Genomic DNA, 27,492 nt, shown 5'->3' with positions numbered 1-27,492 from the left:
ACTGCAGTGTGTCAGTAACAACGTGTGCAGACGAGGTGGTGATGCACTAACTGCTGCTTGCTTCTAAGTGCATAACACGAGTGTATACTGTGTGTACAATACTGATGAATTACACAGCACCACACGCGAATGCACATCAACCACATACACAGCAGCACACACACACACACACACACACACACACACACACACACACACACACACACACACACACACACACACACACACACACACACACAAAACCACAATTAGCTGAGTACAGTTAGGTGAGTACATACACGCTGCACCTACCTGGAGTCTACCTGGAGGTTATTCCGAGGATCAACGCCCCCGGAGCCCGGTCCACGACCAGGCCTCCCGGTGGATCAGGGTCTGATCAACCAGGCTGTTACTGCTGGCAGCACTCAGTCCAACGTACGAACCACAGCTCGGCTGATCAGGCACTGACTTTAGATAACTGTCCAGCTCTGTCTTGAAGGCAGCCAGGGGTTTATTGGTAATTCCCCTTATGCTTGGTGGGAGGCTGTTGAACAGTCTTGGGCCCCGGACACTTATGGTGTTTTCTCTTAGTGTACCAATGGCGTCCCTACTTTTAACTGGGGGCATTTTGCATCGCCTGCCCAGTCTTTAACTTTCGTAGGGAGTGAATCGTGTGCGCAGATTCGGGACCATTCCTTCCAGGATTTTCCAAGTGTAGATTATGATATATCTCTCCTGCGTTCCAACGAGTACAAGTCAAGTACTTCCAAGCGTTCCCAGTAGTTAAGGTGCTTGACAGAACTTATACGTGCAGTAAAGGTTCTCTGGACACACTCTAGATCCGCAATTTCACCTGCTTTGAACGGAGATGTTAATGTACAGCAGTATTCCAGCCTAGAGAGAACAAGTGATTTTAAAAGGATCATCATTGGCTTGGCATCTCTCGTTTTGAACGTTCTCATTATCCATCCTTTTATTTTCTTTGCAGTTGTGATCGTGGCACTGTTGTAATCCTTGAAAGTGAGATTCTCAGACATTACTACTCCCAGGTCCCTTACATTATTTTTTCAATCTATAGTATGGCCAGAGTTTGTAGTATACTCTGTTCCAGTTTTCCATAACATCATCACAGACTCACTACTGCCAACATACTCTCACAACATCATCACAGACTCACTACTGCCAACATACTCTCACAACATCATCACAGACTCACTACTGCCAACATACTCTCACAACATCATCACAGACTCACTACTGCCAACATACTCTCACAACATCATCACAGACTCACTACTGCCAACATACTCTCACAACATCATCACAGACTCACTACTGCCAACATACTCTCACAACATCATCACAGACTCACTACTGCCAACATACTCTCACAACATCATCACAGACTCACTACTGCCAACATACTCTCACAACATCATCACAGACTCACTACTGCCAACATACTCTCGCAACATCATCACAGACTCTCTACTGCCAACATACTCTCACAACATCATCACAGACTCACTACTGCCAACATACTCTCACAACATCATCACAGACTCACTACTGCCAACATACTCTCACAACATCATCACAGACTCACTACTGCCAACATACTCTCACAACATCATCACAGACTCACTACTGCCAACATACTCTCACAACATCATCACAGACTCACTACTGCCAACATACTCTCGCAACATCATCACAGACTCACTACTGCCAACATACTCTCACAACATCATCACAGACTCAGTACTGCCAACATACTCTCACAACATCATCACAGACTCACTACTGCCAATATACTCTCACAACATCACAGACTCACTACTGCCAACATACTCTCACAACATCATCACAGACTCAGTACTGCCAACATACTCTCACATCATCATCACAGACTCACTACTGCCAACATACTCTCGCAACATCATCACAGACTCACTACTGCCAACATACTCTCGCAACATCATCACAGACTCACTACTGCCAACATACTCTCACAACATCATCACAGACTCACTACTGCCAACATACTCTCGCAACATCATCACAGACTCACTACTGCCAACATACTCTCACAACATCATCACAGACTCACTACTGCCAACATACTCTCACAACATCATCACAGACTCACTACTGCCAACATACTCTCACAACATCATCACAGACTCACTACTGCCAACATACTCTCACAACATCATCACAGACTCACTACTGCCAACATACTCTCACAACATCATCACAGACTCACTACTGCCAACATACTCTCGCAACATCATCACAGACTCACTACTGCCAACATACTCTCACAACATCATCACAGACTCACTACTGCCAACATACTCTCACAACATCATCACAGACTCACTACTGCCAACATACTCTCACAACATCATCACAGACTCACTACTGCCAACATACTCTCACAACATCATCACAGACTCACTACTGCCAATATACTCTCACAACATCACAGACTCACTACTGCCAACATACTCTCACAACATCATCACAGACTCAGTACTGCCAACATACTCTCACATCATCATCACAGACTCACTACTGCCAACATACTCTCGCAACATCATCACAGACTCACTACTGCCAACATACTCTCGCAACATCATCACAGACTCACTACTGCCAACATACTCTCGCAACTTCATCACAGACTCACTACTGCCAACATACTCTCACATCATCATCACAGACTCACTACTGCCAACATACTCTCGCAACATCATCACAGACTCACTACTGCCAACATACTCTCGCAACATCATTACAGACTCACTACTGCCAATATACTCTCACAACATCATCACAGACTCACTACTGCCAACATACTCTCACATCATCACATACTCACTACTGCCAACATACTCTCACATCACAGACTCACTACTGCCAACATACTCTCACAACTTCATCACCGTCTTATGACTCACTACTGCCAACATACTCTCACAACATCATCACAGACTCACTACTGCCAACATACTCTCACATCATCATCACAGACTCACTACTGCCAACATACTCTCACATCATCATCACAGACTCACTACTGCCAACATACTTTCACAACATCATCACCACAGACTCACTACTGCCAACATACTCTCACATCATCACAGACTCACTACTGACAACATACTCTCACATCATCAGACTCACTACTGACAACATACTCTCACATCATCACAGACTCACTACTGACAACATACTCTCACATCATCACAGACTCACTACTAACAACATACTCTCATTTCGCATGCCAGATGCAAATTTCTCTGGGTTGGATGAAAGTGCCACTTCCTCAATTTTCTGGCCGCACCTCAAGCGAGGGTCGGGAGGGGCGGCTTGGTGGGATGGTGGAGAAGAAGTCTTAGGGAGGGGTCAGGGGGTGAGAAGGGGTTAGAAAGAGGGGGTAACCAGGGAAGAGAGGAGCACTAAATTCTGAAAATGTGATGGAGAGGCATAAGACTGACTACATTACCCGGGAGGGAAGAGAGAAAGAGAAAGAGAGAGAAAGAGAGAGAGAGAGAGAGAGAGAGAGAGAGAGAGAGTGGGTTGCTGCAGACGAAGCAAATACCTCGGCGGACGTATGGAGATGATGAATTGACATAAGTGGAGAAAGATGGAATAACGAAACAGGAGTGCACGAATGCGATCAACAAATTACAAAAAAAAACAGTATGACGGACTATTTAAAAAAAAAATTGAAAACGGGGCCATGTATACAAAGAGAAAGCGGAAGCTATCGCAAGAGAAATGAGTTACTTTATTAATAAAAAGAACTACAGATGTTACAAGTAGTGAAAGAGTAACCAAACAGAAATCACTAAGACACGACAAAAGCTTAAAAAAAATTCTGCCAAATGCAAGAAAAAGCCTGTGGGCTGGAAGTAAACAACAGCCTGCTGGATCACACGGTCACCAGGAAGTCTAGCATGAATAGGACTGTGGAAGAAAAAAACTCAGGAAATCGGACTCGGGTATTTCCCAGGCAGCATAAATCACGTGACACTTGTAATGTACAAGGAAGGCTCTTGTTTACGTGAGGATAAGTGAAGAAGTGTAGTGAAACAGATGTGAGGAGACTCCTGGATACAGGAATAATGTTTGGCACAGTACATAAATTGGTAAGAGTGTGTCATCAAGATGAATGGGACCACAACATGCCTTAACCCCCGGGAGGAAACCTTGGGTGCCACGGAGGGAATCACTGGGTGACAAGGTAAATGCCATGGAAGGAAACCCCGTCACCCAGAGAGCTCTGGGTGACGGGGAGTGGAGGCACTGGAAGTGGTGTACGTGACCCACACCAATGAGTGCCACAACCAGCTAGCAAAAAATATCCCCACCGCAGTGTGACAGGAATTTTTCCTTTACTTTTCGCTCACTGCACTCTCCACCCTTCCAGCATCCCTTCCACATGAATTACTAAACCCATTCCACTCCAGTGCAGTTCCATCCAACGTTACTTACCTCCTCTCCTTTCCCTTTCCACTCTCATGTCACCGTATTTCTCTTCACTAAACCATCATTTCTCTCCCTCTTATCTCAGCTTCAAATCTATTCCAGTGTAAATCCTTACCCCAATTCGTCTCTGAGCTGCAACTAAGCAAACAATTGTCTTGAACACCGTGACACACACAGGAGGCTGCACCAACACCTTGAAGCTCCCATCACCACCCGAACACCGACTCGCCAAAACTCTCACCAAACTCGTGCATTTAGATTCACACAGGTAAACATATAAAGAGGAAGAGATGCGTCTGACAAAGGCAACAGCTGGGGACGAGAGCAGAGACGAGACTTGGAAGAAGATCAGAGCTCTGATCTCCAAGTAACCTGAAAAAATAAATCCAAACTAAAATACAACAAATGTTTTGATTCTCACGAATAAGTATATTATTATTCTGTATTAAGTATAAAGGGTACAGAGAATGGCAGTGGGCGTGGCATCATGTGTTAGGCGCTCACATATCCCTCCCACCTACACACACAGCAGCTGCTGAAAAATTACCTTACTAAAACCTCCCAGCTCAGGCTGATAAATTGCAATACTATGTATGAAATCCATCATGTTTAATGGAATATGACAGGGAAACATAGCTAGTTTTTGTTCTTATTATGTATCATATAGCTGTGGGTAACAGCACGTTGTTGATGCATCAACTTCTGCCCCCGCCCTCCGAAAAAAAAATCCGTGGTCTCAGACTATTCGACATCTTACCAGAACATAACAGAAACACTGCTGGGACAAGTGTAGAAGTCTTCAAGAAGAAACTGCACAAGTATCCTGACAAGGTGTCAAGATCAGCAACAGCCTGCTTGACCAGGCAAGCACCATACAAACTTAGCCAAAGGCCGGACTCTGAGACTAAAAAAAAACTCTCAGAACTCATCAAAGCTCTACCAGTATTCCGATGGTATTCCGCTCGGTGTTGCAACCAACACGAGCAATGATGCAACCTGCAACAAGTAAAAGTGAGATGCCATTGTTATTGTTCTATTTTTTGTGAGTGTTTTTCTACTAGTACTGTTGAACGCGGCTATATCAATGGTTCTGAGATGACTCCTGTGTCCGGACTCTACGACGTCAGAGTCGAGAAGGTCTATGTTTGTCAGAAATTTTGGAGACGTTGGCAGAGTTGTCTGTCCCATTAACGAAAAAAAAAAAATTATTATGTCAACTGTTAGTCTAAATAAGAGGCACGTAAGTTGCCACGTCTTCTAATACCATGTACATTTCTTCACTATAATCTACCTTGTCCATAATTAATATCGCATTTGCTTTGTCTCCTTCGTAAGATGAAGTTCAGGATCTTTCTTTAATTCATGGTATAACTTAACAAATCTTAAGATGACAACTGTGTTGCAAAAGTGTGAGTGAATCATCTGGATCATCAAGAACTGACTAGAGGAACTTATCCAAGATTCATCGTTTAGAATCTAAACGATGAATCTAAACTCTAGATAATTAGGTGTGTGATGAAAATTCCCATTTTATCTGAAGAGAGAGTGACACATTTAAAGCCAAGACAATAACAAAGTGTGAGGGCCAAGATTAAGGCTTCAACCACTGCCAACCCTGAGTGCAACTAGCAAACTGCTCATTGAGAACCTCTGTAGCGTGACACCATATGCCTGGAGGCACTGGCACGTTGTTGACGAGGCTTGGATACTAGCCAGTGCTTTCAATAAAATTCATATTTTGACTTTCAATGGCCATGTCAGTTCAAATACCCACCTGGATAGGGGCGGACTGTTTGAAATCTATCCAATCAAGTTACTTCTTACGAGACAGGAGGCAACGGTAGACGGTGCTAAATACGCCACTGAAAAGCAGGGATGCAATAAGCACACTAAACCATAACACAATAAACAAATACCAGGGAAATCAATACAAAAATGTTTTCAATAAACTCCTGAACATAGTTTGTGAACAGTTGCGTCGTAGTCTCTATGTTAGACCGCGTGAGGTGAGCACAAACAGCCTGACTGAGCAGGCTGTCAATCCGTGTAACACTTGTGTAAATATATATATATATATAAATATATATATATATATATATATATATATATATATATATATATATATATATATATATATATATATATATATATATATATATATATATATATATATATATATATATATGCACGCCAATACCTTTATATTCGCCATTCCTTGTGCAAGCTAGTCACGTGACTTCTTTTGAAGTGCGCACTAGGAGTCAGGTCTAGCAGTTATCATCCAGACCAGGTGGTGATACAAAATTCGATATCTATAAAGTATAGACACCTGCATAAATACTAGAAGGTCAACTTATTGAACCCCCTCTAGCATCTAGCTTGTTTCTGGTTTTGTAACAGTTTGACAGAAAGTATTCTAGTCCAGTTATCCTTTAAAATTAAGGTAAATTTTAATAGTGCTTTAGGATACTGACTAACGAAATAAAAATTGATATATTTATTAACAAGGTTGTGTAGGTGGACAAAATCAAAATAGACTGATATAATTCGGGATATAAGCTCTTACACATCTCTTGTAGTGCAAATTTAAATTGTACATATAGTAGCATAGTGCTGAAGGCACATTTCATATCAGTATGACTTTTAAGTACCGTCTGGTATGTTGTCAAGTATAAAAATAATACCAGCATATACAAGTGTATGTGTGAGAATGTGTATGTGCTTAAAGTTGTTCGTTATGCCTCAGACTTGACTTAGACTTAAACAGTGACTGACTAAATGTCCTTAAATAATGTATCTTCTTGACCAACAAGGTAATCGAAACAGCTTGCTTGAACAATATGACGAACCATTCTCCAAACAATAATGTAACACGCAGCAGCACAGAGTCAACAAGAAGGAGACAAAATAACGACCCTAACTGGGGACCTTCAGCAGAGCCTCCATGAAAGTCATAAAACTCCCTTAACAATGATTCTAAGCTCAGCATAACCAAATTCCCGACTACGACGGTGCACAGATGCGACACAAAACAGGTCAAAAGCTTTAGCTTGGGACCTGGGTTGACTTAGAGTGCCGGTACGACACACCTCAGCAAAACGTAAAAAATCACTAAGTCTGAACAATGCTTTGTGAACAGAGCTACACAATCTAAATAACGAAGAAAGAAAAGAGGAATGCTACCAGGACTAGGAGCAGATGGGGGGAGCCAAGCTCCCCAGACCAAGAGCAGATGGAGAACCGGTGCTTGTCGAGCGATGACCAGCTATCGAGAGCGATTTCTCGACTACAGACCTCACATCAGGTGATATCACGTGACTCGCCCCTGGTAATGCAGAGACGCTGGCAGGTAAATAAGCGAGCTGATACTTAGCTAAGCAGTTTACCAATGCGGACAGCCAACCACAACTCTCGAACAGTGAAGTGTAAATGTTACATCCAACCTAATGACATAGGTAAGTCAAATAATAATATAAAGTAAGATATTTCCATTTTAGCTATTAATAAAAATATCAGCAATATAAAATTATATATGAAAGATAACATACATCAAATATACATCATATACATTGTGTCCCTTTTAGGGGTCGCAACAGTGGCGGCAGGTGTAGATCTACTAGGCTCCGTCTTTGTGTATCAATACATCGCCATATAACAGCACATCCGTTTGTATTCTTGCTACCTTCACTTTCTAGAACCCAACACAACAAAGTAGTGAAGTATGAAGCCTGGTTGTAGACCGAGCCACGGGAGTGATGATTATCGATACCACAGACAGGTTGACACTAGGTTGGAATGTATCAAACTGCCCAACATGTACAAAAAAGTGTTCCTTCAAACTGCTCAATACATCCTCCAGGATGTAAGAGCGGAGAGAATCATACAAATTGCCACTGATGGCTGCAAGAATGTGGTGAGGAGACTGGGAGGACAGTGACGGTAGTGACATCATTTACGTCGGCAGAATTACGTTGCTGCAGCCACTATGGCAGGAGTTTTAAACACTTTGAGGCACAGATCCCCTTTTCAAATCTGATAAGAGCTAAGTCCTCCTCCCTATATAAATATACAAACACACTGACACACACACAAACTCAGGCAATTATGGTATACCATGTTGCATCATGTCTGAAATGAAACAACACATTAATTACATAATTTGAACTAAAACTGAATTCCTTAACAAAGATAATTTTCAAAGTAACAAGAAAAAAATCGAGAAAAAAAGTTTTTGCCTCCGGTTCACGGACCCCTGAAATTCTTTCGTCTCTCCCCCCAGGCCAGGGTACATGAACAGCCTGTTAAAATCCTGCACTTTGTAATTACTAACAGCATGATCAAGTAGACACATGTGCGACACTTGGGTATCTTTATTATGGAAACGTTTCGCCACACAGCGGCTTCATCAGTCCAATACAAAGAAGAGTGATGAAGATCGGAAGGAGTTTGGGTTTAGCGCTTAGTTATCATTATAATAATAATTGAGGTAATCAGTCCCTCAGCCTCAAACTCCTGATCTTCACCATTCTTCTTTGTGTGATGAATGGTTTTGAAAACCGACAAGTTGAAGAATTGAGACACTTATGCAACACATGGGAACCTTTGTTGAAGAAACGTTTCGCCACACAGTGGCTTCATCAGTCCAATACAAAGTAGAATTGCGTAAGGAGAGGAGAAGTTTGAGGTAATCAGTCCCTCAACCTGGAATCGATGTGTTCAGTCCATCACTCTTGTAGGAAGTGCAGCATAGGGCCAGAGAGGTGTTGCATAAGTGTCTCAATTCTTCAACTTGTCGGTTTTCAAAACCATTCATCACATCTGTCAGACACTGCAACATCATGGGATCTTGGTACAAAGACTTCAACGCTTGCCCAACCTTTGGACGATGGCCTACTTAGACTAGTGGCAGGTCCCACTGTGATCCCGCCTCCTCCTGCTTCACCTCATCTGTCTGCAGTATATAAGCCACCTCTCTGGCCCTATGCTGTACTTCCTACAAGAGTGATGGACTGAACACATCGATTCCAGGTTGAGGGACTGATTACCTCAAACTTCTCCTCTCCTTACGCAATTCTTCTTTGTATTGGACTGATGAAGCCACTGTGTGGCGAAACGTTACCACATTAAAGATACCCAAGTGTTGCACATGTGTCTAATTTATCACCTTGTCGCTTCTGTGAACCATTATACATACCAACAACTTGAGTGATCAGAGACAGTGCCGCATTTAGCAGACGGAGGATCGTACCTTCAACATTGCTTCGCCTGAATAACCGACCCACTCAGGTTTAGTGTTTGATGATATATAATATGCAACAGTTCTAAGAGTAATGTGCTGCATTCTGAGGCAACACTGGCACGGTGTTGCCACCATGAATGATGAACGTGTGAAGTATTCCCGGCGGCTCTCTACTGACAGCTGCATTTATATTTTCACAAGACATTAAAAGGATAATAAATAATAGAAGACCTCAGGTTGTTCTTCAACTCTATATATCCTTGGTTAGGCCTCATTTAGACTATGCTGCTCAGTTCTGGTCACCGTATTACAGAATAGATATAAATGCTCTGGAAAACGTACATAGGAGGATGACAAAGATGATCCCATGTATAAGAAATCTTCCATATGAGGATAGACTGAGGCCCTGAATCTGCACTCTCTAGAAAGGCGTAGAATTAGGGGGGATATGATTGAGGTGTATAAATGGAAGACAGGAATAAATAATGGGGGATGTAAATATCGTGCTGAAAATATCCAGCCAAGACAGGACTCGCAGCAATGATTTCAAGTTGGAAAAGTTCAGATTCAGGAAGGACATAGGAAAGCACTGGTTTGATAATAGAGTTGTGGATGAGTGGAACAAACTCCCGAGTACCGTCATAGAAGCTAAGACCTTGTGTAATTTTAAAAAATAGGTTGGATAAATACATGAGTGGGTGTGGGTGGGTGTGAGTTGGACCTGACTAGCTTGTGCTACCAGCTTCTCGTGCTGTGCTCCTTCCTTAAGTGGAAGTGACCTGACTAGGTGGTCATTGTTCTAAGCCGGGGGGGGGGGGGTGGACTACAGACCCATGATGACGAGACTGGGAGGACAGTGACGGTAGTGACATCATTTACGTCACAGCATGGGTCAGTAGGCCTGTTGCAGTGTTCCTTCTTTCTTATGTTCTTAACTGGGCAGCAACACTGTGCAGGCATATGGAGAGGTGGTGCAGGCATGATATATGGGTGTGAGGGCGTGAATAACGTGTGGGCGTGATATGAGAGGAGTATGGGTTTGGAAGGCGTCCGAAAAAGATAATGTATATAAACGGTCCCGACTCAGGACTTCTGACTGATGACCAGATCAGTCAAACAACTGCTGCTATATGTTTGCAACACATTGTAAACAGTGCGCTCAGGCTGGTGTGGAACTGCCTGGCGGACCATGTCAGATTTCCTCTTGAAGTCCATTGGTCATTTCCCTTACATTTGAAGTATCGAAAAGTCTTGGTCCCTTTACACTTATGAAGTTATCTCTTGGTATAATAATTACTTCGCTGTTTTTAACGTGTGGCTTCTAGCATACTACAACTGAGTCGAGCCCAAATGACATATTGCCGACAATACTGGAAAAAAGACACACACTGTACAAGTTGTTTTATTGAAGCAATGTTCACTCGGCTAGATAATTATCAGCTCCCGGGTGTTCCCGGGGGTCAACGCCCCCTCGACCTGGTCCCAGACCAAGCCTCCCGGTGGATCAAGGCCTGATAAACCAGACTGTTACTGCTGGTCAAGAACTGATTTGAGCAACTTGTCCTGTTCTCTCTTGATGACAGCCAGAGGCTTGTTGGTAATAATTTCCCTAATGCATGGAGGGAGGGCGTTGAAGAGTCGGGGACTTCTGACACTCAACAAGTGTTCTTAGGGCACTAGTCGCTATGATTTGATAAAGGTGACTTTGGTCATATGACCCAACACTCCAGTTACCAGGTCATCGTATGACCAGGCTCAGGAAACTCTCTTCGTATTTCCTGGCAAATAAAATACCATCACAACGCAGACCTTCGATTGCCATATGCTTAGCGCTTGCTCCAAATTACGTTTTATGGAATTCCTAATATTCTGTATTAACCAGAAGGTCTGGTCTCGAACCGGACCGCAGGGGCAATGATACCCGGAATCGACTAAAGACAGACTACAAGTATGCCCAAAACTGCTTAATTAGACATGTCCAAATCACAAGAATGACAGCATCAACAAGACACCTTCACAATACACTGTCATCGACAACACCAGATGCTCGCCAGGTGCAAGAGGACAAACACATCCCTGTGACCGGTTTCAAGAGTGCCTCTACCCTCGTTGCCCGGTCCTAGGTCAGGTTACCCGTTGAGTGTCTGGTCAACCAAGTTGTTGCTTCTAGCGACTACCAGGCCTACACAGTTATCACAGCCCAGCTGATTAGGCACATAGCTAGAGCTTTCAAAATAAGAGACGTCAAGCCAAAGATGATATTCTTAAAGTTACTTATTCTCTCTCTCTCTCTCTCTCTCTCTCTCTCTCTCTCTCTCTCTCTCTCTCTCTCTCTCTCTCTCTCTCTCTCTCTCTGTCTCTCTCTCTCTCTCTCTCTCTCTCTCTAGGCTGGAATACTGCTGTATATTAACAGCCTCTTTTAAGGCAGATGATATTGCAGATCTGGGAACGCTTGAAGAGTCTCGAATTGTGCTCCCTGGGATACAGGCGAGACAGATACATTATAATCTACACCTGGAAAATTCTGGACGAATTAGGGTCAAATCTACACATAGAAATCGCTCCCTACGAAAGTAAGAGGTATGGCAGACGTTGCAAAATATTCCCAAATGGAAAGCAGAGGTGCACTAAGCGATAACTCAATAAGCGTAAAGAGACCAAGATTTTTCAATACCCTCTTTTCATCTATAAGGGTAACTCCAACCAGTTCCTCATTTCAGCTCATGATCAGCTGGGCTGTGGTACCCATGTTGGTGTGGCTAGTACTAACATCCTGGTTAGTCACACCATCCACCTGGCCGTAGTGACATCCCCCCCCACCCTCAGGATTATCTTCAAGCAACGTATAGGGTTTTTCCATACACCTTATCTTCCTTTGTTTTGCTGACAGTCTCTTAGGAATGTGAATTGGCAACAAGGAATCTTAAGAATTCTTGCTTGGCGTCAAGAGAAAGGGAAGGGGAGGGGGTGAAGGGCAGACCTGCAACACCGCTCCTGCACCGCCTCTTCCTTACCTACCTTCTGGAACGGCAACCTCATTGGGTCACTCGTCAAGTTTTACCAGAGGTAAATGTTCTACGCCGTCCGTAGCGTCGTGGACTCCGGCGACACAGCGGAATACACGGCAAGATACAAAGACGCACTCGTTCGGAAGTCGTTGGTCGTTGTTCGCAGAGGTTCGAAACTAAATGTTAAGCTGAGGTGGTGGGCTCAGCTTTATATTTATATATCTTGGTGGCTGGGTGGGGGTGGGAGAGTGCCAGGGTAATGGCATGTGGGCGGGTGGGGGGGCGGTAGTGACAGGGGAAGGCCTGGGGGGAGGGGTAGTGGGGGACGACTGACAGTTATGTATATATAGATGTAAAAAAGTGTGTCGGGGGGCAGAGGGAAGTTACACATTTACCACTTTCATGACGACCTTAACTTAGAGACTACTACCATAACATTAACACAGTATACAACAGTACTAGCAGGCACCTGTACTCTCATCATCTCCAGCACAAGTACTAGCAGGCACCTGTACTCTCATCATCTCCAGCACAAGTACTAGCAGGTACCTGTACTCTCATCATCTCCAGCACAAGTACTAGCAGGCACCTGTACTCTCATCATCTCCAGCACAAGTACTAGCAGGTACCTGTACTCTCATCATCTCCAGCACAAGTACTAGCAGGTACCTGTACTCTCATCATCTCCAGTACAAGTACTAGCAGGCACCTGTACTCTCATTATCTCCAGCACAAGTACTAGCAGGCACCTGTACTCTCATCATCTCCAGCACAAGTACTAGCAGGTACCTGTACTCTCATCATCTCCAGCACAAGTACTAGCAGGTACCTGTACTCTCATTATCTCCAGCACAAGTACTAGCAGGCACCTGTACTCTCATCATCTCCAGCACAAGTACTAGCAGGCACCTGTACTCTCATCATCTCCAGCACAAGTACTAGCAGGCACCTGTACTCTCATCATCTCCAGCACAAGTACTAGCAGGCACCTGTACTCTCATTATCTCCAGCACAAGTACTAGCAGGTACCTGTACTCTCATTATCTCCAGCACAAGTACTAGCAGGCACCTGTACTCTCATCATCTCCAGCACAAGTACTAGCAGGCACCTGTACTCTCATCATCTCCAGCACAAGTACTAGCAGGCACCTGTACTCTCATCATCTCCAGCACAAGTACTAGCAGGCACCTGTACTCTCATTATCTCCAGCACAAGTACTAGCAGGTACCTGTACTCTCATTATCTCCAGCACAAGTACTAGCAGGCACCTGTACTCTCATCATCTCCAGCACAAGTACTAGCAGGCACCTGTACTCTCATTATCTCCAGCACAAGTACTAGCAGGTACCTGTACTCTCATTATCTCCAGCACAAGTACTAGCAGGCACCTGTACTCTCATCATCTCCAGCACAAGTACTAGCAGGTACCTGTACTCTCATTATCTCCAGCACAAGTACTAGCAGGCACCTGTACTCTCATCATCTCCAGCACAAGTACTAGCAGGCACCTGTACTCTCATCATCTCCAGCACAAGTACTAGCAGGCACCTGTACTCTCATCATCTCCAGCACAAGTACTAGCAGGCACCTGTACTCTCATCATCTCCAGTACACCAGTGATGGCTGGAAGCTATCTTACGCCTCAGTGTCTAATGCATAGCAATACATAGATGCAGAGTTCACTTTAGGTATCTGAGTGCACCAGTAGTGATGTTTACCTCCATAGCGTGTACCTGGTCTTTGTTCCAGGGGTCATCGCCCCCAGAACCCGCTCCTGTATCTAGCCTTCCCGGGAGGCACCACACTGTGTACCAGAGTGCCATACTTTACAGCCACATAATAAAGCACAACTATCTTAACACATTACCAACATTACTTATCAGAAAATCAATAGTCATTCAATAATTTGTTTAAACCGAAGATGATCATGGAGACTGTTGCTGGACACAAGTGTTATCCCACACAACACTAATTTGTAATATAATTAATAAATAAATACTTACCACCATGTTTCCTGATTCTCATCTTCATGCATATTCCTCCTCCCCTTTCCTTGAATCCTCTCCTCCATACTCTTCCATCATACCAAACACACCTCACCCCCCAGTCCCCTCCCTTCCTCTCTCTCTCTCTCTCTCTCTCTCTCTCTCTCTCTCTCTCTCTCTCTCTCTCTCTCTCTCTCTCTCTCTCTCTCCCCTCTACCCACCCAGCAATAAAAATAGACCTGTGTGTTTGCCTGTGAGAAAAATGTTTTAGAAAACTCCAGTGTCTGCTGGAAGTACTCAGGTGCTATGTGTCTGAACCTCCAGTGTCTGCTGGAAGTACTCAGGTGCTATGTGTCTGAACCTCCAGTGTCTGCTTGAAGTACTCAGGTACCTCCAGTGCCTGCTGGAAGTACTCAGGTGCTATGTGTCTGAACCTCCAGTGTCTGCTTGAAGTACTCAGGTACCTCCAGTGCCTGCTGGAAGTACTCAGGTGCTATGTGTCTGAACCTCCAGTGTCTGCTTGAAGTACTCAGGTACCTCCAGTGCCTGCTGGAAGTACTCAGGTGCTATGTGTCTGAACCTCCAGTGTCTGCTTGAAGTACTCAGGTACCTCCAGTGCCTGCTGGAAGTACTCAGGTGCTATGTGTCTGAACCTCCAGTGTCTGCTTGAAGTACTCAGGTACCTCCAGTGCCTGCTGGAAGTACTCAGGTGTTCGTAAGAGGTAAGTGTGTACCAAACTGCTAAAAAAAAAATCATTTGCATTGAGTTAATCAACACCTCAAATACAGTCGAAATTTTGGCAGTAAAAAAATAAAAGCCAGAATCTAGTTATTGCAGTTATATATAACCCACCAGATGTAATTTCCCAGTTATTAAAAACAACCCTATTCTCAAAACTCGCTCAAATCCGGCCTCAAATATTCTGTTTCTTGATGTCAATTTAAGATATCCGAAATGGAAGTATGTACCAAAGATGGTAATAGCAAGGAAAATCCCATGAGCGAGGCCAGGTCAAGTCTCACACAAATGAGTTATTAAGTTCCTGTAACAAATTCGCCTTGAGCTAGCAAATAACAGAACTGGCCAGAGAGGAAAACATTCTTCGCTATAAATTAACAAATAACCAGGATCTAGTAGTGAACATAACGGTGCCAAATACAGCAAACTCAGACCAACACCTAAATGAAGTTGAGACCTGCACACGCACTGGTCCTGAGCAACAACACAGTCAGTCATTAGGGTATTTTCAACAGTTTCGGTTTTAACAAGAAAAACATTAACTGCGATAAAAATAAATCAAAACCTTAATGAAATATGCTGGAGAGATAGTACGAGTAATATAGATGATAGATAATGGAAGTTAAAAAGAGTGAGACACTCCCTCTACTGGCAAAGACGAAGAATTACACGCTTTCTCAAAGGTTTCAAACTATCTTAAAAAAAATATTGGCTAGATAAATGGAAAATACTGAGCCCAAACTTATTAAATTGTTCTAAGTCTAGGAGACACAGAGGGAGCAAACAGCCTTTAATGAAACTGAAAGATACCCAAATTACTTTTTCTCATGTCCAAAATCCCCCGGCATCAGGCGCCCTTATTTAAAGAAGACAACAAAGAAATGAACGATATACTAGAGTCACAACACAACTCTGTGTTCAGTGAACCATTAACGAGACTAAAGATCGATCATCCAAACGAAGCTGTCATGACTCATACTCAAAATTATATCAACATCTCTAAAAATTTCCGGCATAATTTTAACCTCAGTTAACCTTTCTGACACAGCTATAACCCCACCTTGACTCTGACGAAGCAACTGTTTGTATGACCATGCACTCTGATGACCATGCACTCTGATGACCATGTACTCTGATGACCATGCACTCTGATGACCATGCACTCTGATGACCATGTACTCCGATGACCATGCACTCTGATGACCATGTACTCTGATGACCATGTACTCTGATGACCATGTACTCTGATGACCATGTACTCTGATGACCATGCACTCCGATGACCATGTACTCTGATGACCATGTACTCTGATGACCATGCACTCCGATGACCATGTACTCTGATGACCATGTACTCTGATGACCATGTACTCTGATGACCATGCACTCTGATGACCATGTACTCTGATGACCATGTACTCTGATGACCATGTACTCTGATGACCATGCACTCCGATGACCATGCACTCTGATGATCATGTACTCTGATGATCATGTACTCTGATGACCATGCACTCTGATGACCATGTACTCTGATGACCATGTACTCTGATGACCATGCACTCTGATGACCATGTACTCTGATGACCATGTACTCTGATGACCATGTACTCTGATGATCATGCACTCTGATGACCATGCACTCTGATGACCATGCACTCTGATGACCATGCACTCTGATGATCATGCACTCTGATGATCATGCACTCTGATGACCATGTACTCTGATGACCATGTACTCTGATGACCATGCACTCTGATGACCATGCACTCTGATGATCATGCACTCTGATGACCATGTACTCTGATGATCATGCACTCTGATGACCATGCACTCTGATGATCATGCACTCTGATGACCATGCACTCTGATGATCATGCACTCTGATGACCATGTACTCTGATGATCATGCACTCTGATGACCATGCACTCTGATGACCATGCACTCTGATGACCATGCACTCTGATGACCATGTACTCTGATGACCATGTACTCTGATGACCATGCACTCTGATGATCATGTACTCCGATGACCATGCACTCTGATGACCATGCACTCTGATGACCATGCACTCTGATGACCATGTACTCTGATGACCATGCACTCTGATGACCATGTACTCTGATGACCATTCACTCCGATGACCATGTACTCTGATGACCATGCACTCTGATGACCATGTACTCTGATGACCATGCACTCTGATGACCATGCACTCTGATGACCATGTACTCTGATGACCATGCACTCTGATGACCATGTACTCTGATGACCATGCACTCCGATGACCATGTACTCTGATGACCATGCACTCTGATGACCATGTACTCTGATGATCATGTACTCCGATGACCATGTACTCTGATGACCATGCACTCTGATGACCATGTACTCTGATGACCATGTACTCTGATGATCATGCACTCTGATGACCATGCACTCTGATGACCATGCACTCTGATGACCATGCACTCTGATGACCATGCACTCTGATGACCATGCACTCTGATGATCATGCACTCTGATGACCATGCACTCTGATGACCATGCACTCTGATGATCATGCACTCTGATGACCATGCACTCTGATGACCATGCACTCTGATGATCATGCACTCTGATGACCATGCACTCTGATGACCATGCACTCTGATGATCATGCACTCTGATGACCATGCACTCTGATGACCATGCACTCTGATGACCATGTACTCTGATGACCATGCACTCTGATGACCATGCACTCTGATGACCATGCACTCTGATGACCATGCACTCTGATGACCATGCACTCTGATGATCATGCACTCTCCACAAAATCTTACATTGTCAACAACAAAAAAGTTATCTCAGGCTTTTAAATATTCAAGTATCGAAGCTACTTATATTGCCTCACTAAATGAAACCACTTATACTGCCTCATTTATTAAAACAAGTTACATTGCCTCACTTATTGAAACCACTAAACAGCCTCACTTATTGAAACCACCTACACTGCCTCACTTATTGAAACCACTTATATTGCCTCATTCACAAACATGGCAGTAAAGAGAAAAATAAAGTATAGAGCGAGAGCCCTGACGTCAAAACTTACCTAAAGCTGCGCTCAGACTTATAAGCTTGCTAAGCAAATTAATTAACAAGCCCTGAGTCATCAACAGGACAACCCCGGGGTCATCAACAGGACGAACCTAGAAACATTAACAGAATGACCCCGGTGTCATCAACAGGATGAACCTAGAAACATCAACAGGGTGACCCCGGGGTCATCAACAGGACGAACCTAGAAACAACAGAATGACCCCGAGGTCATCAACAGGATGAACCTAGAAACATCAACAGGACAAACCCGGGGTCATCAACAGGACGAACCTAGAAACATCAACAGGATGACCCCAGGGTCATCAACAGGACGAACCTAGAAACAACAGGATGACCCCGGGGTCATCAAAAGGTATACAGGTAAGGAATGAAAACTTAGTTGCAACAGCGGCCACCAGGGTGCTTCACAATCTAGCTGCAAGATTATACACAAGTGCCTAACTTGTGCTGGCAGACAAGAGGAACCAAGATGACATTCAAACACCAACCCAACCATCAGAGGACAGACACATACTCTCCTCTCCAACATGAGTGATATAGTGCCACAATCTGTGCATGAGTTTGTACTAAGTGTAACATAGAGTGTAAGAGAGTGCACAATTTGCTAAAAGCCCTCTAATGCCAGTGTGGGCACTGGGCAGATGGGCACTTGGCCAGCTCACTGCTGACAGTTGCCCAGGCTGCAGTCTCAGCAGGAGAGCCAGCAGCACTTGGCACCCCATGCTGGGGAATGAAGGGTAAGACAAGTGCCAGCAGTGCCAGGGGATGGTACCAGGCAAACGGGAAGGAACGGAAATGTTGCACGCGCACTCTAAATGTCAGTGCCAAGGCCGACAGTGTTTAAAAATATCCTTCATGTGTTCCATACGCGATTGCTGCGTATTTACTCCGACAAGCACCAGCATACATGAATGAAAATTATCCCAGGCTTTACTCAAGGTTACAATATATGAAGTTCTCATCGGTCTTGCATCAGTGTCCCTTCTGCGGTATTTTGGAAACATTCCTTTAATTGCTACTCTACAAAGAAGACAGAGAGGGCCTTTGAAATAACACACAATAAAAATACTCAAATCATTTGTTAGACATGCAAAGTATTGCCATGTTGAGGTGCTCGCCCACGTAACACATGTGCACCATTGGACAGCGCCCAAGATCCACTCCCCCCAGCCTTCCTAAATGCATTCTGACCTGAGAGTGGAGACTCACACTCAAAAACTGACTTTGTAAACATTCAACGAACATGTATGTGTGCAAAATAACTACAGGGGGAGTTGAATGATAGCTCTAGGCCCTTCGTGTGGCAATCAATCAACACATCATCAGGCGCTTGCAATGTTGGAGAAACAAAGTAGGAAATCCAGGGAGATTCGTTCAGGGGAAACGACTCTCTTCACCCTTGTGATACACCGTATCAACTCTACCTTCTACGCACTCCTTGCTCTTGCTCTCTCTCTCTCTCTCTCTCTCTCTCTCTCTCACTGACTGTAGCACTTATCTTGTTAACAATTAGTCAGTGAACGGTTTTCATTAATAGAAACGAAAATTGTCTCTGTAAGTTTATTTACATTATTTTTTATCTACTAAAAACGTTGTAGCTTGCGACGACGGAACTCTACGGACACAGCCAGCCAGGTTTCAATCACTCGTTTTTCCAACACTAATCACATTTTCATTACCTCAATAATTATGTAAAAAAAAAAAATCCTTCTCTTTCCTTTGACATTCCGATGCCGATTGTTGTATCTGTTTTAATTTTCAACACATCAGCTTTGTATCTTTCCTGCAGACTAAAATTATAGAAAACATTTAATATCTTCACATTACAGTTTGCTGTACAAGGCACAGGTGAAGTTTCTCAAGAGTCAGAATGAGAGGTCTATCCACATTCCACTTTTTTTAAATTCTCAAAAAATTTCCCTTAACGTCTGAGAATTCAACAACTTTCCTGATCCCACTTTACCTGATCCTTTAAAAGCACTTACACAACTGCAACTGGTGACTGCTTGAAGATCTAATGATGCTGAGCAAATGACTGCTGCAGTGGTAACAAAGTTGGCAGATGTCTGGTAAATGTTCCCTCTTGCCGTCTAATGCTTATACATGCACTTTGTGTTTATGAGTTGAGTTCCTTTTCGTTTCATTTAGAATATAAAAAAATATAATTCTGCTTTATTATCTTCACGGAGAAGTGCTAAATGCATAGGGGTCATATAAGGTCCGGAAAATGGGAGGTAATAAACTTTGATCCAAGGGAAGAATAGTTTCAATTCCTTGAATTAAGAACTCGTAAAGGGTTCAATTAGAACCCTTTACGAGTTATTTTGGGAGGTTTTGTACTTTCACGATAGATTTCTCACAATACCGCCTCACTCCAGGACTCCCGTCCTCGTATTGCTGGTCACCCAGGCCATCAACCAGGTCTGGGACCGGGCCGTAGGAGCGCTGACCCCCGAAATCATCCTCAGATAACAATCAGGTAACCGTACCCGACCGCCTCTGCTATCCTGAGTGCAGGCAGTATTTGCGCGGGAAGCTGTGCATTTTGTAGGAATAGCATCACTCTGGGGCTGTGTAGTTGCAGGAGTAGCGTCATTCTGGGGCTGTGTAGTTGCAGGAGTAGCGTCATTCTGGGGCTGTGTAGTTGCAGGAGTAGCGTCACTCTGGGGCTGTGTAGTTGCAGGAGTAGCGTCATTCTGGGGCTGTGTAGTTGCAGGAGTGGCGTCACTCTGGGGCTGTGTAGTTGCAGGAGTGGCGTCACTCTGGGGCTGTGTAGTTGCAGGAGTAGCGTCATTCTGGGGCTGTGTAGTTGCAGGAGTGGCGTCACTCTGGGGCTGTGTAGTTGCAGGAGTGGCGTCACTCTGGGGCTGTGTAGTTGCAGGAGTGGCGTCACTCTGGGGCTGTGTAGTTGCAGGAGTAGCGTCACTCTGGGGCTGTGTAGTTGCAGGAGTGGCGTCACTCTGGGGCTGTGTAGTTGCAGGAGTAGCGTCATTCTGGGGCTGTGTAGTTGCAGGAGTGGCGTCACTCTGGGGCTGTGTAGTTGCAGGAGTAGCGTCATTCTGGGGCTGTGTAGTTGCAGGAGTGGCGTCACTCTGGGGCTGTGTAGTTGCAGGAGTGGCGTCACTCTGGGGCTGTGTAGTTGCAGGAGTAGCGTCACTCTGGGGCTGTGTAGTTGCAGGAGTAGCGTCACTCTGAAGCTGTAATTGCAGAAGTCACGAAAGTGCTTGTTATACTGTAACGCCTTTGTTATTATGCTGTGACGCCTGTAAGCAGAGCTGCATTAATGCTGTATCAACAACAGCAGCACACACTGCTGCTACAACAACTACCACATCAACAACAGTAACATACACTGCTGCTACAACAACTACCACATCAACAACAGCAGCACACACTGCTGCTACAACAACTACCACATCAACAACAGTAACATACACTGCTGCTACAACAACTACCACATCAACAACAGTAACATACACTGCTGCTACAACAACTACCACATCAACAACAGCAGCACACACTGCTGCTACAACAACTACCACATCAACAACAGTAACATACACTGCTGCTACAACAACTACCACATCAACAACAGCAGCACACACTGCTGCTACAACAACTACCACATCAACAACAGTAACATACACTGCTGCTACAACAACTACCACATCAACAACAGTAACATACACTGCTGCTACAACAACTACCACATCAACAACAGCAGCACACACTACTGCTACAACAACTACCACATCAACAACAGTAACATACACTGCTGCTACAACAACTACCACATCAACAACAGTAACATACACTGCTGTTACAACAACTACCACATCAACAACAACTACCACATCAACAACAACTACCACATCAACAACAACTACCACATCATCAACAACTACCACATCAACAACAACTACCACATCAACAACTACCACATCAACAACAACTACCACATCAACAACTACCACACCATCAACAACTACCACATCAACAACTATCACATCAACTACCACATCAACAACTACCATATCAACAACAACTACCACACCATCAACAACTACCACATCAACAACAACTACCACATCAACAACAACTACCACATCAACAACTACCACACCAACAACTACCACAACAACTACCACATCAACAACTACCACATCAACTACCACATCAACAACTACCACATCAACAACTACCACATCAACAACTACCACATCAACAACTACCACATCAACAACAACTACCACATCAACAACTACCACACCATCAACAACTACCACATCAACAACAACTACCACACCATCAACAACTACCACATCAACAACAACTACCACATCAACAACAACTACCACACCAACAACTACCACATCAACAACAACTACCACATCAACAACAACTACCACACCATCAACAACTACCACATCAACAACAACTACCACATCAACAACAACTACCACACCATCAACAACTACCACATCAACAACTACCACATCAACAACAACTACCACACCGCCAACAACTACCACATCAACAACAACTACCACATCAACAACAACTACCATATACTTTTGATGAATTTCGAGTCTCTCTACTCCCGGAGATCGGCCGTGGGCCAGGCTCGTCTGGTTAACCAGGCTGTTGCTGCTGGAGGCCCACTGCCCCACATATCCAGCAGAGCTTGGCTGATCCGGCATTTGGTGAAGATACTTGTCCACTTTCCTCTTGAAGGCTTCTACACTTGTTCCAGCCGTGTTTCTGATATTTTTCTGGTAAGATGTTGAAAAGTCTATGGCCACGAATGTTGATATAGTGTGCCCTTATTGTGCCCACCGCACCCCTGCTCCTCACTAGGTTTATTTTGGACTTCCTCCCATATCTCTCACTCCAGCATGTTGTGCAGATTTGGAACCAGGCCCTCGAGTACTTCCCAGGAATATATTATCATGTATCTCTCTCTCCTCCTCCCCAGTGAATGATCTCTATATTTGTTCCAGCTCTGATATTTCTCTTGCTTTGAAAAGGGGCCATCAGTACTGAGCAATATTCCAAATGAGGGAGCACTAGCGATTTGAAGAGTGTCACCACTGGCATTATTTCCAGCAGCACATATTATTGCTACAGCAACTATCACATCAACAACAGCAGCACACAGTGCCGCTACAGCAGCTAACATATCAACAACAGCAGCAATACACAGGCGCTACAACAACTACCACATCATCAACAGCACAAACAACAATAAATAACACTGTCTGCAAAACAGTATTTACAAAATGTATGACAAAAATGTTGATTGTTGCAATAGCAAAGTTTTAGTGAATTATAAAAATTTTTGGAAGTATATATATATATATATATATATATATATATATATATATATATATATATATATATATATATATAGATATATATATATATATATATATATATATATAAACAATCGCAGACAGGCGATCTTGACTATGCAAGACAAACCAGGGGGGGAGGGGGTGGAAGTCTTTAGCTTAAGTACTTTCACGCTTCTCAGTGCGTCATCAGGAGCTATGCAGTGTTGCAGGGTTGCAACTGAAGGAGTGAGGGGAAGTTTTTTCTCAGAATAGCGCAGAGTGGGTCTGTCGCCTCCTCTCTCTAAGAGAGCCAGGAGGAGGCAACATGCCCACTCTAAGCTATTCTGAGAAAAAACTCCCCCCCCCTCCTTCAGTTGCAAACTTCCAACATTGCATAGCTCCTGATGACGCACTGAGAAGTGCGAAAGTACTTGAGCTAAAGATTTCCATCCCCCTGTGGCTTGTCTTGCATATATATATATATATATATATATATATATATATATATATATATATATATATATATATATATATATATATATATATATATATATATATATATATATACACACACACACACACACACACACACACACACACACACACACACACACACACACACAGGGAGGTACCACCTCTAGAACAGTGCTGGGGACCCTCATCCACAGAGAAAAGAATAACCTTACTTCAGGAAAAACGCAATTCTGACTGTAGTCTAAACAAAATAGCCAAAAAAACCCATTTTCTTATTTTTTTATTTTAAGGAAGTTTTAATCAATACATTAATCACTGAATAAAATATAACGTAGAAGTAAAATATTACTGAGAACCTACGGTACTAGTGTTGACTCCACCGGTGCAACATCTCTCTTCTTGCCTTCATCTTACCTGCAACACAATACAATATAAACTTTAATATAATAATAATAATAATAATAATAATAATAATAATAATAATAATAATATAACAATAATAATATCTTTATTTACTACAAGTACATGTACAAGGTGTAGAGGCCTAGCACGAAACATAAACTGAGAAGGGTAAATAATTTTAATGTCCAGTGTAATGGGGAACCCATCACTTCAGTTTCCTCAGTAAGATATCTGGGAATCCCCTTTGACTCATGCATGTCAGGAGAATTGATAGGGAACAGTGTAGTAATGAAAGCGAATGCCAGACTGAAGTTCCTCTACAGACAAGCACACTAGCACAGTGTCTACCTACTGAGGCCCACAGGACCCTTTATCTAGCCCTTGTACAATGTCATATGGACTACACTTGTTCTTCATGGTGCTCTGCCTTGACTAAAAGACTGAAAGATAGACTGCAAATCACCCAGAACAAGATGGTAAGATTCATACTGAACCTGGGTCCAAGAGAACATGTAGGCCAGAATGAATTACAGCAGTTGGATATGCTGAATGTTGAAGACAGAGTAAAACAACTGAAGCTAAATCATATTTTTAAAATTGCTCACAAACAGTGTCCAGAATATCTTGCTGTCAATTTTGTCAAGGTTGGGAACCGCAGCAATCATAGTACTAGGGGGAGAGAGCACAACTTTGTAATACCCACAGTCAGTGACCAGGCTTCAAATACCTTTTATTGTACAGCAATAAAGGAATGGAACAGACTGCCCGCACATGTCAAAGCCAGTCATAGCATGAACCAGTTCAAGAAGAGTGCCAAAAGGTGTCTGATGAATGTAGCGACAGAAAGGGAGGAGAATGATTTTTTATTTTTTTAGCTAACACACGTGTAAATATAAATAACTCATTTTACCTTATTCCTAGTATATATCCATTATAGTATAATAATAAGATATTATATCCTTTATAGTATAATAATAAGATATTAAAAGGACCCCAATGGAAATAAGTCACTGACTTTTTTGGGTTATCCCAGGTTCTGTACACATATGCTGCTATGTATAATAATCTATGTAACTGTATTTGTGTATACCTGAATAAACTTACTTACCATACCACGGGCGGGGACAGAACCCGTGATCAGAGAGTCTCAAAACTCCAGACCGTCGCGTTAGCCACTGGACCAGGATAGCTGGTCCAGTGGCTAACGCGACGGTCTGGAGTTTTCAGATTCTCTGATCGCGGGTTCTATCCCCGCCCGTGGTATTGTTTGTTTGCAATCGTGTCATTACGATTTCGTGAGTCAAGTTACTTACTTACTGACATCAATGACATACTACTACAGAAAGCCCCTTTGTTATGCTGAGTATTTCGGGCAAATAAGGTCAGTGTCTCAGGATGCGACCCACACCAGTCGACTAACATCCAGGTACTCATTTTACTGATGAATGAACATAGACAACAGGTATAAAGAAACACGCCCAATGTTTATACCCTGGCTGGGAATCGAACCCAGACCCCTCACCGTGTGAAGCGAGAGCTTCAGCCACCAAAGCCTGTGGGAATACTGCAACTTATGCTAACAGTCCCCTAAAATACTGAAGTCCATCTTTTGGGAAATATTATTATTAATTTCCATTACAAAATCTTAAGCCGCTATGGGATCTTTCTGCATTGACAAGTTTCTGAAGGTTAGTTCTATTTATAAGAGTTAACCCAGTAAAACAGACTCAAAAGAAAACGTACTATTTATAGTATAAAAGAAAATGGAACACTAAATATATATTTCACGACAGACTATGGTAAAATAACAACAAAATATCTTACTTAATATTAGAAAAACCGATTGTAGAATAAGAATGAAGTTTGTATATAAACATTTCATTTAATTCACTGACAGGAGTTGCTGTCATTAATGAGTCGGTGAAAGATGAGAAGCCTCCCTGAGAAGCAGCTGCAACACCACCCCACTAGTAAAACCACACATCGTTTTTACATCATCCACATTCAATATTCAGCAGTGAATACAGTCAATACTAATTCTGGTATAACTCATTCACACGAAACAACTTTATATAAGTCGTATGACGGCAAATCCAACATATTTTTTTTTAAATACCTGATTGGCAAGTACCCGATGAAAACATATCAAACTCTGATCTTACTGGATTATCCTAGGTTAAATTTATACCATTTACCACTGTCGTAGGCCTAAAACATCTATGTGAGTTCAGAACAACTGTGCAAAATTATAAATATTTGCAAATTTTGATGAATAACGATTATCTTCGTATGGTGTTTGCCTGCGGTTATGGGATGAAACAGCACCTCAAGATGAGACTGGACGAGTATCTTCACCTGGTGCCAGATCAACCAGGCTGTGACGGATATGTGGGGCAGCAGGCCTCCAGCAGCAACAGCCTGGTTGACCAGGCAAGCATCAGACGAGCCTGACTCATGGCCGGACTCCGAGACTAGTGAAACTCTCGAAACTCTTCAAAGGTATATCAAACGTACCTTTGACAAGTTCTAAGAGTTTATCTGCTCCCAGAGCCAAGAACGTCTGGTGTTTGCCTGGACAACCAGGCTGCTCGTGTCCCGCTAACCTACACATCCATCACAGCCTGGTTGATCTGGCACCTGAACATACTTGCTCATTTGGACCACAATTGATGCTGATCATGTAACTAAATGACTCACAGTTGTACTGGGTGTAAAGTCATCAAACTG

The 27,492-nt window shown here is 43.2% G+C and overlaps 1 protein-coding gene across 20 annotated transcripts in view; it reads right to left on the bottom strand.

Moving 5' to 3' along the window:
• The window catches only part of LOC128689421 (ankyrin-2), a 989,227-nt gene that overhangs the window by 542,757 nt on the left and 418,978 nt on the right, over positions 1-27,492 (bottom strand). The window contains exon 1 of one of the 20 annotated variants that reach the window (XM_070086295.1): positions 12,737-12,931. The exons of the other annotated variants lie outside the window; for them this stretch is intronic. Within the exon in view, the coding sequence (XP_069942396.1) occupies positions 12,737-12,757 (21 nt within the window). The 5' untranslated portion in view covers positions 12,758-12,931. Of the gene's footprint in view, positions 1-12,736; positions 12,932-27,492 lie in introns of those variants that run through there. 20 annotated transcript variants of the gene reach the window in all.

This window comes from Cherax quadricarinatus, chromosome 18 (assembly GCF_038502225.1).
Source record: "Cherax quadricarinatus isolate ZL_2023a chromosome 18, ASM3850222v1, whole genome shotgun sequence".
In the NCBI taxonomy this organism is placed as follows: domain Eukaryota; kingdom Metazoa; phylum Arthropoda; class Malacostraca; order Decapoda; family Parastacidae; genus Cherax; species Cherax quadricarinatus.
The sequence above is the reverse complement of the archived record's forward strand: the minus strand, read 5'-3'. Positions and strand labels throughout refer to the sequence as shown.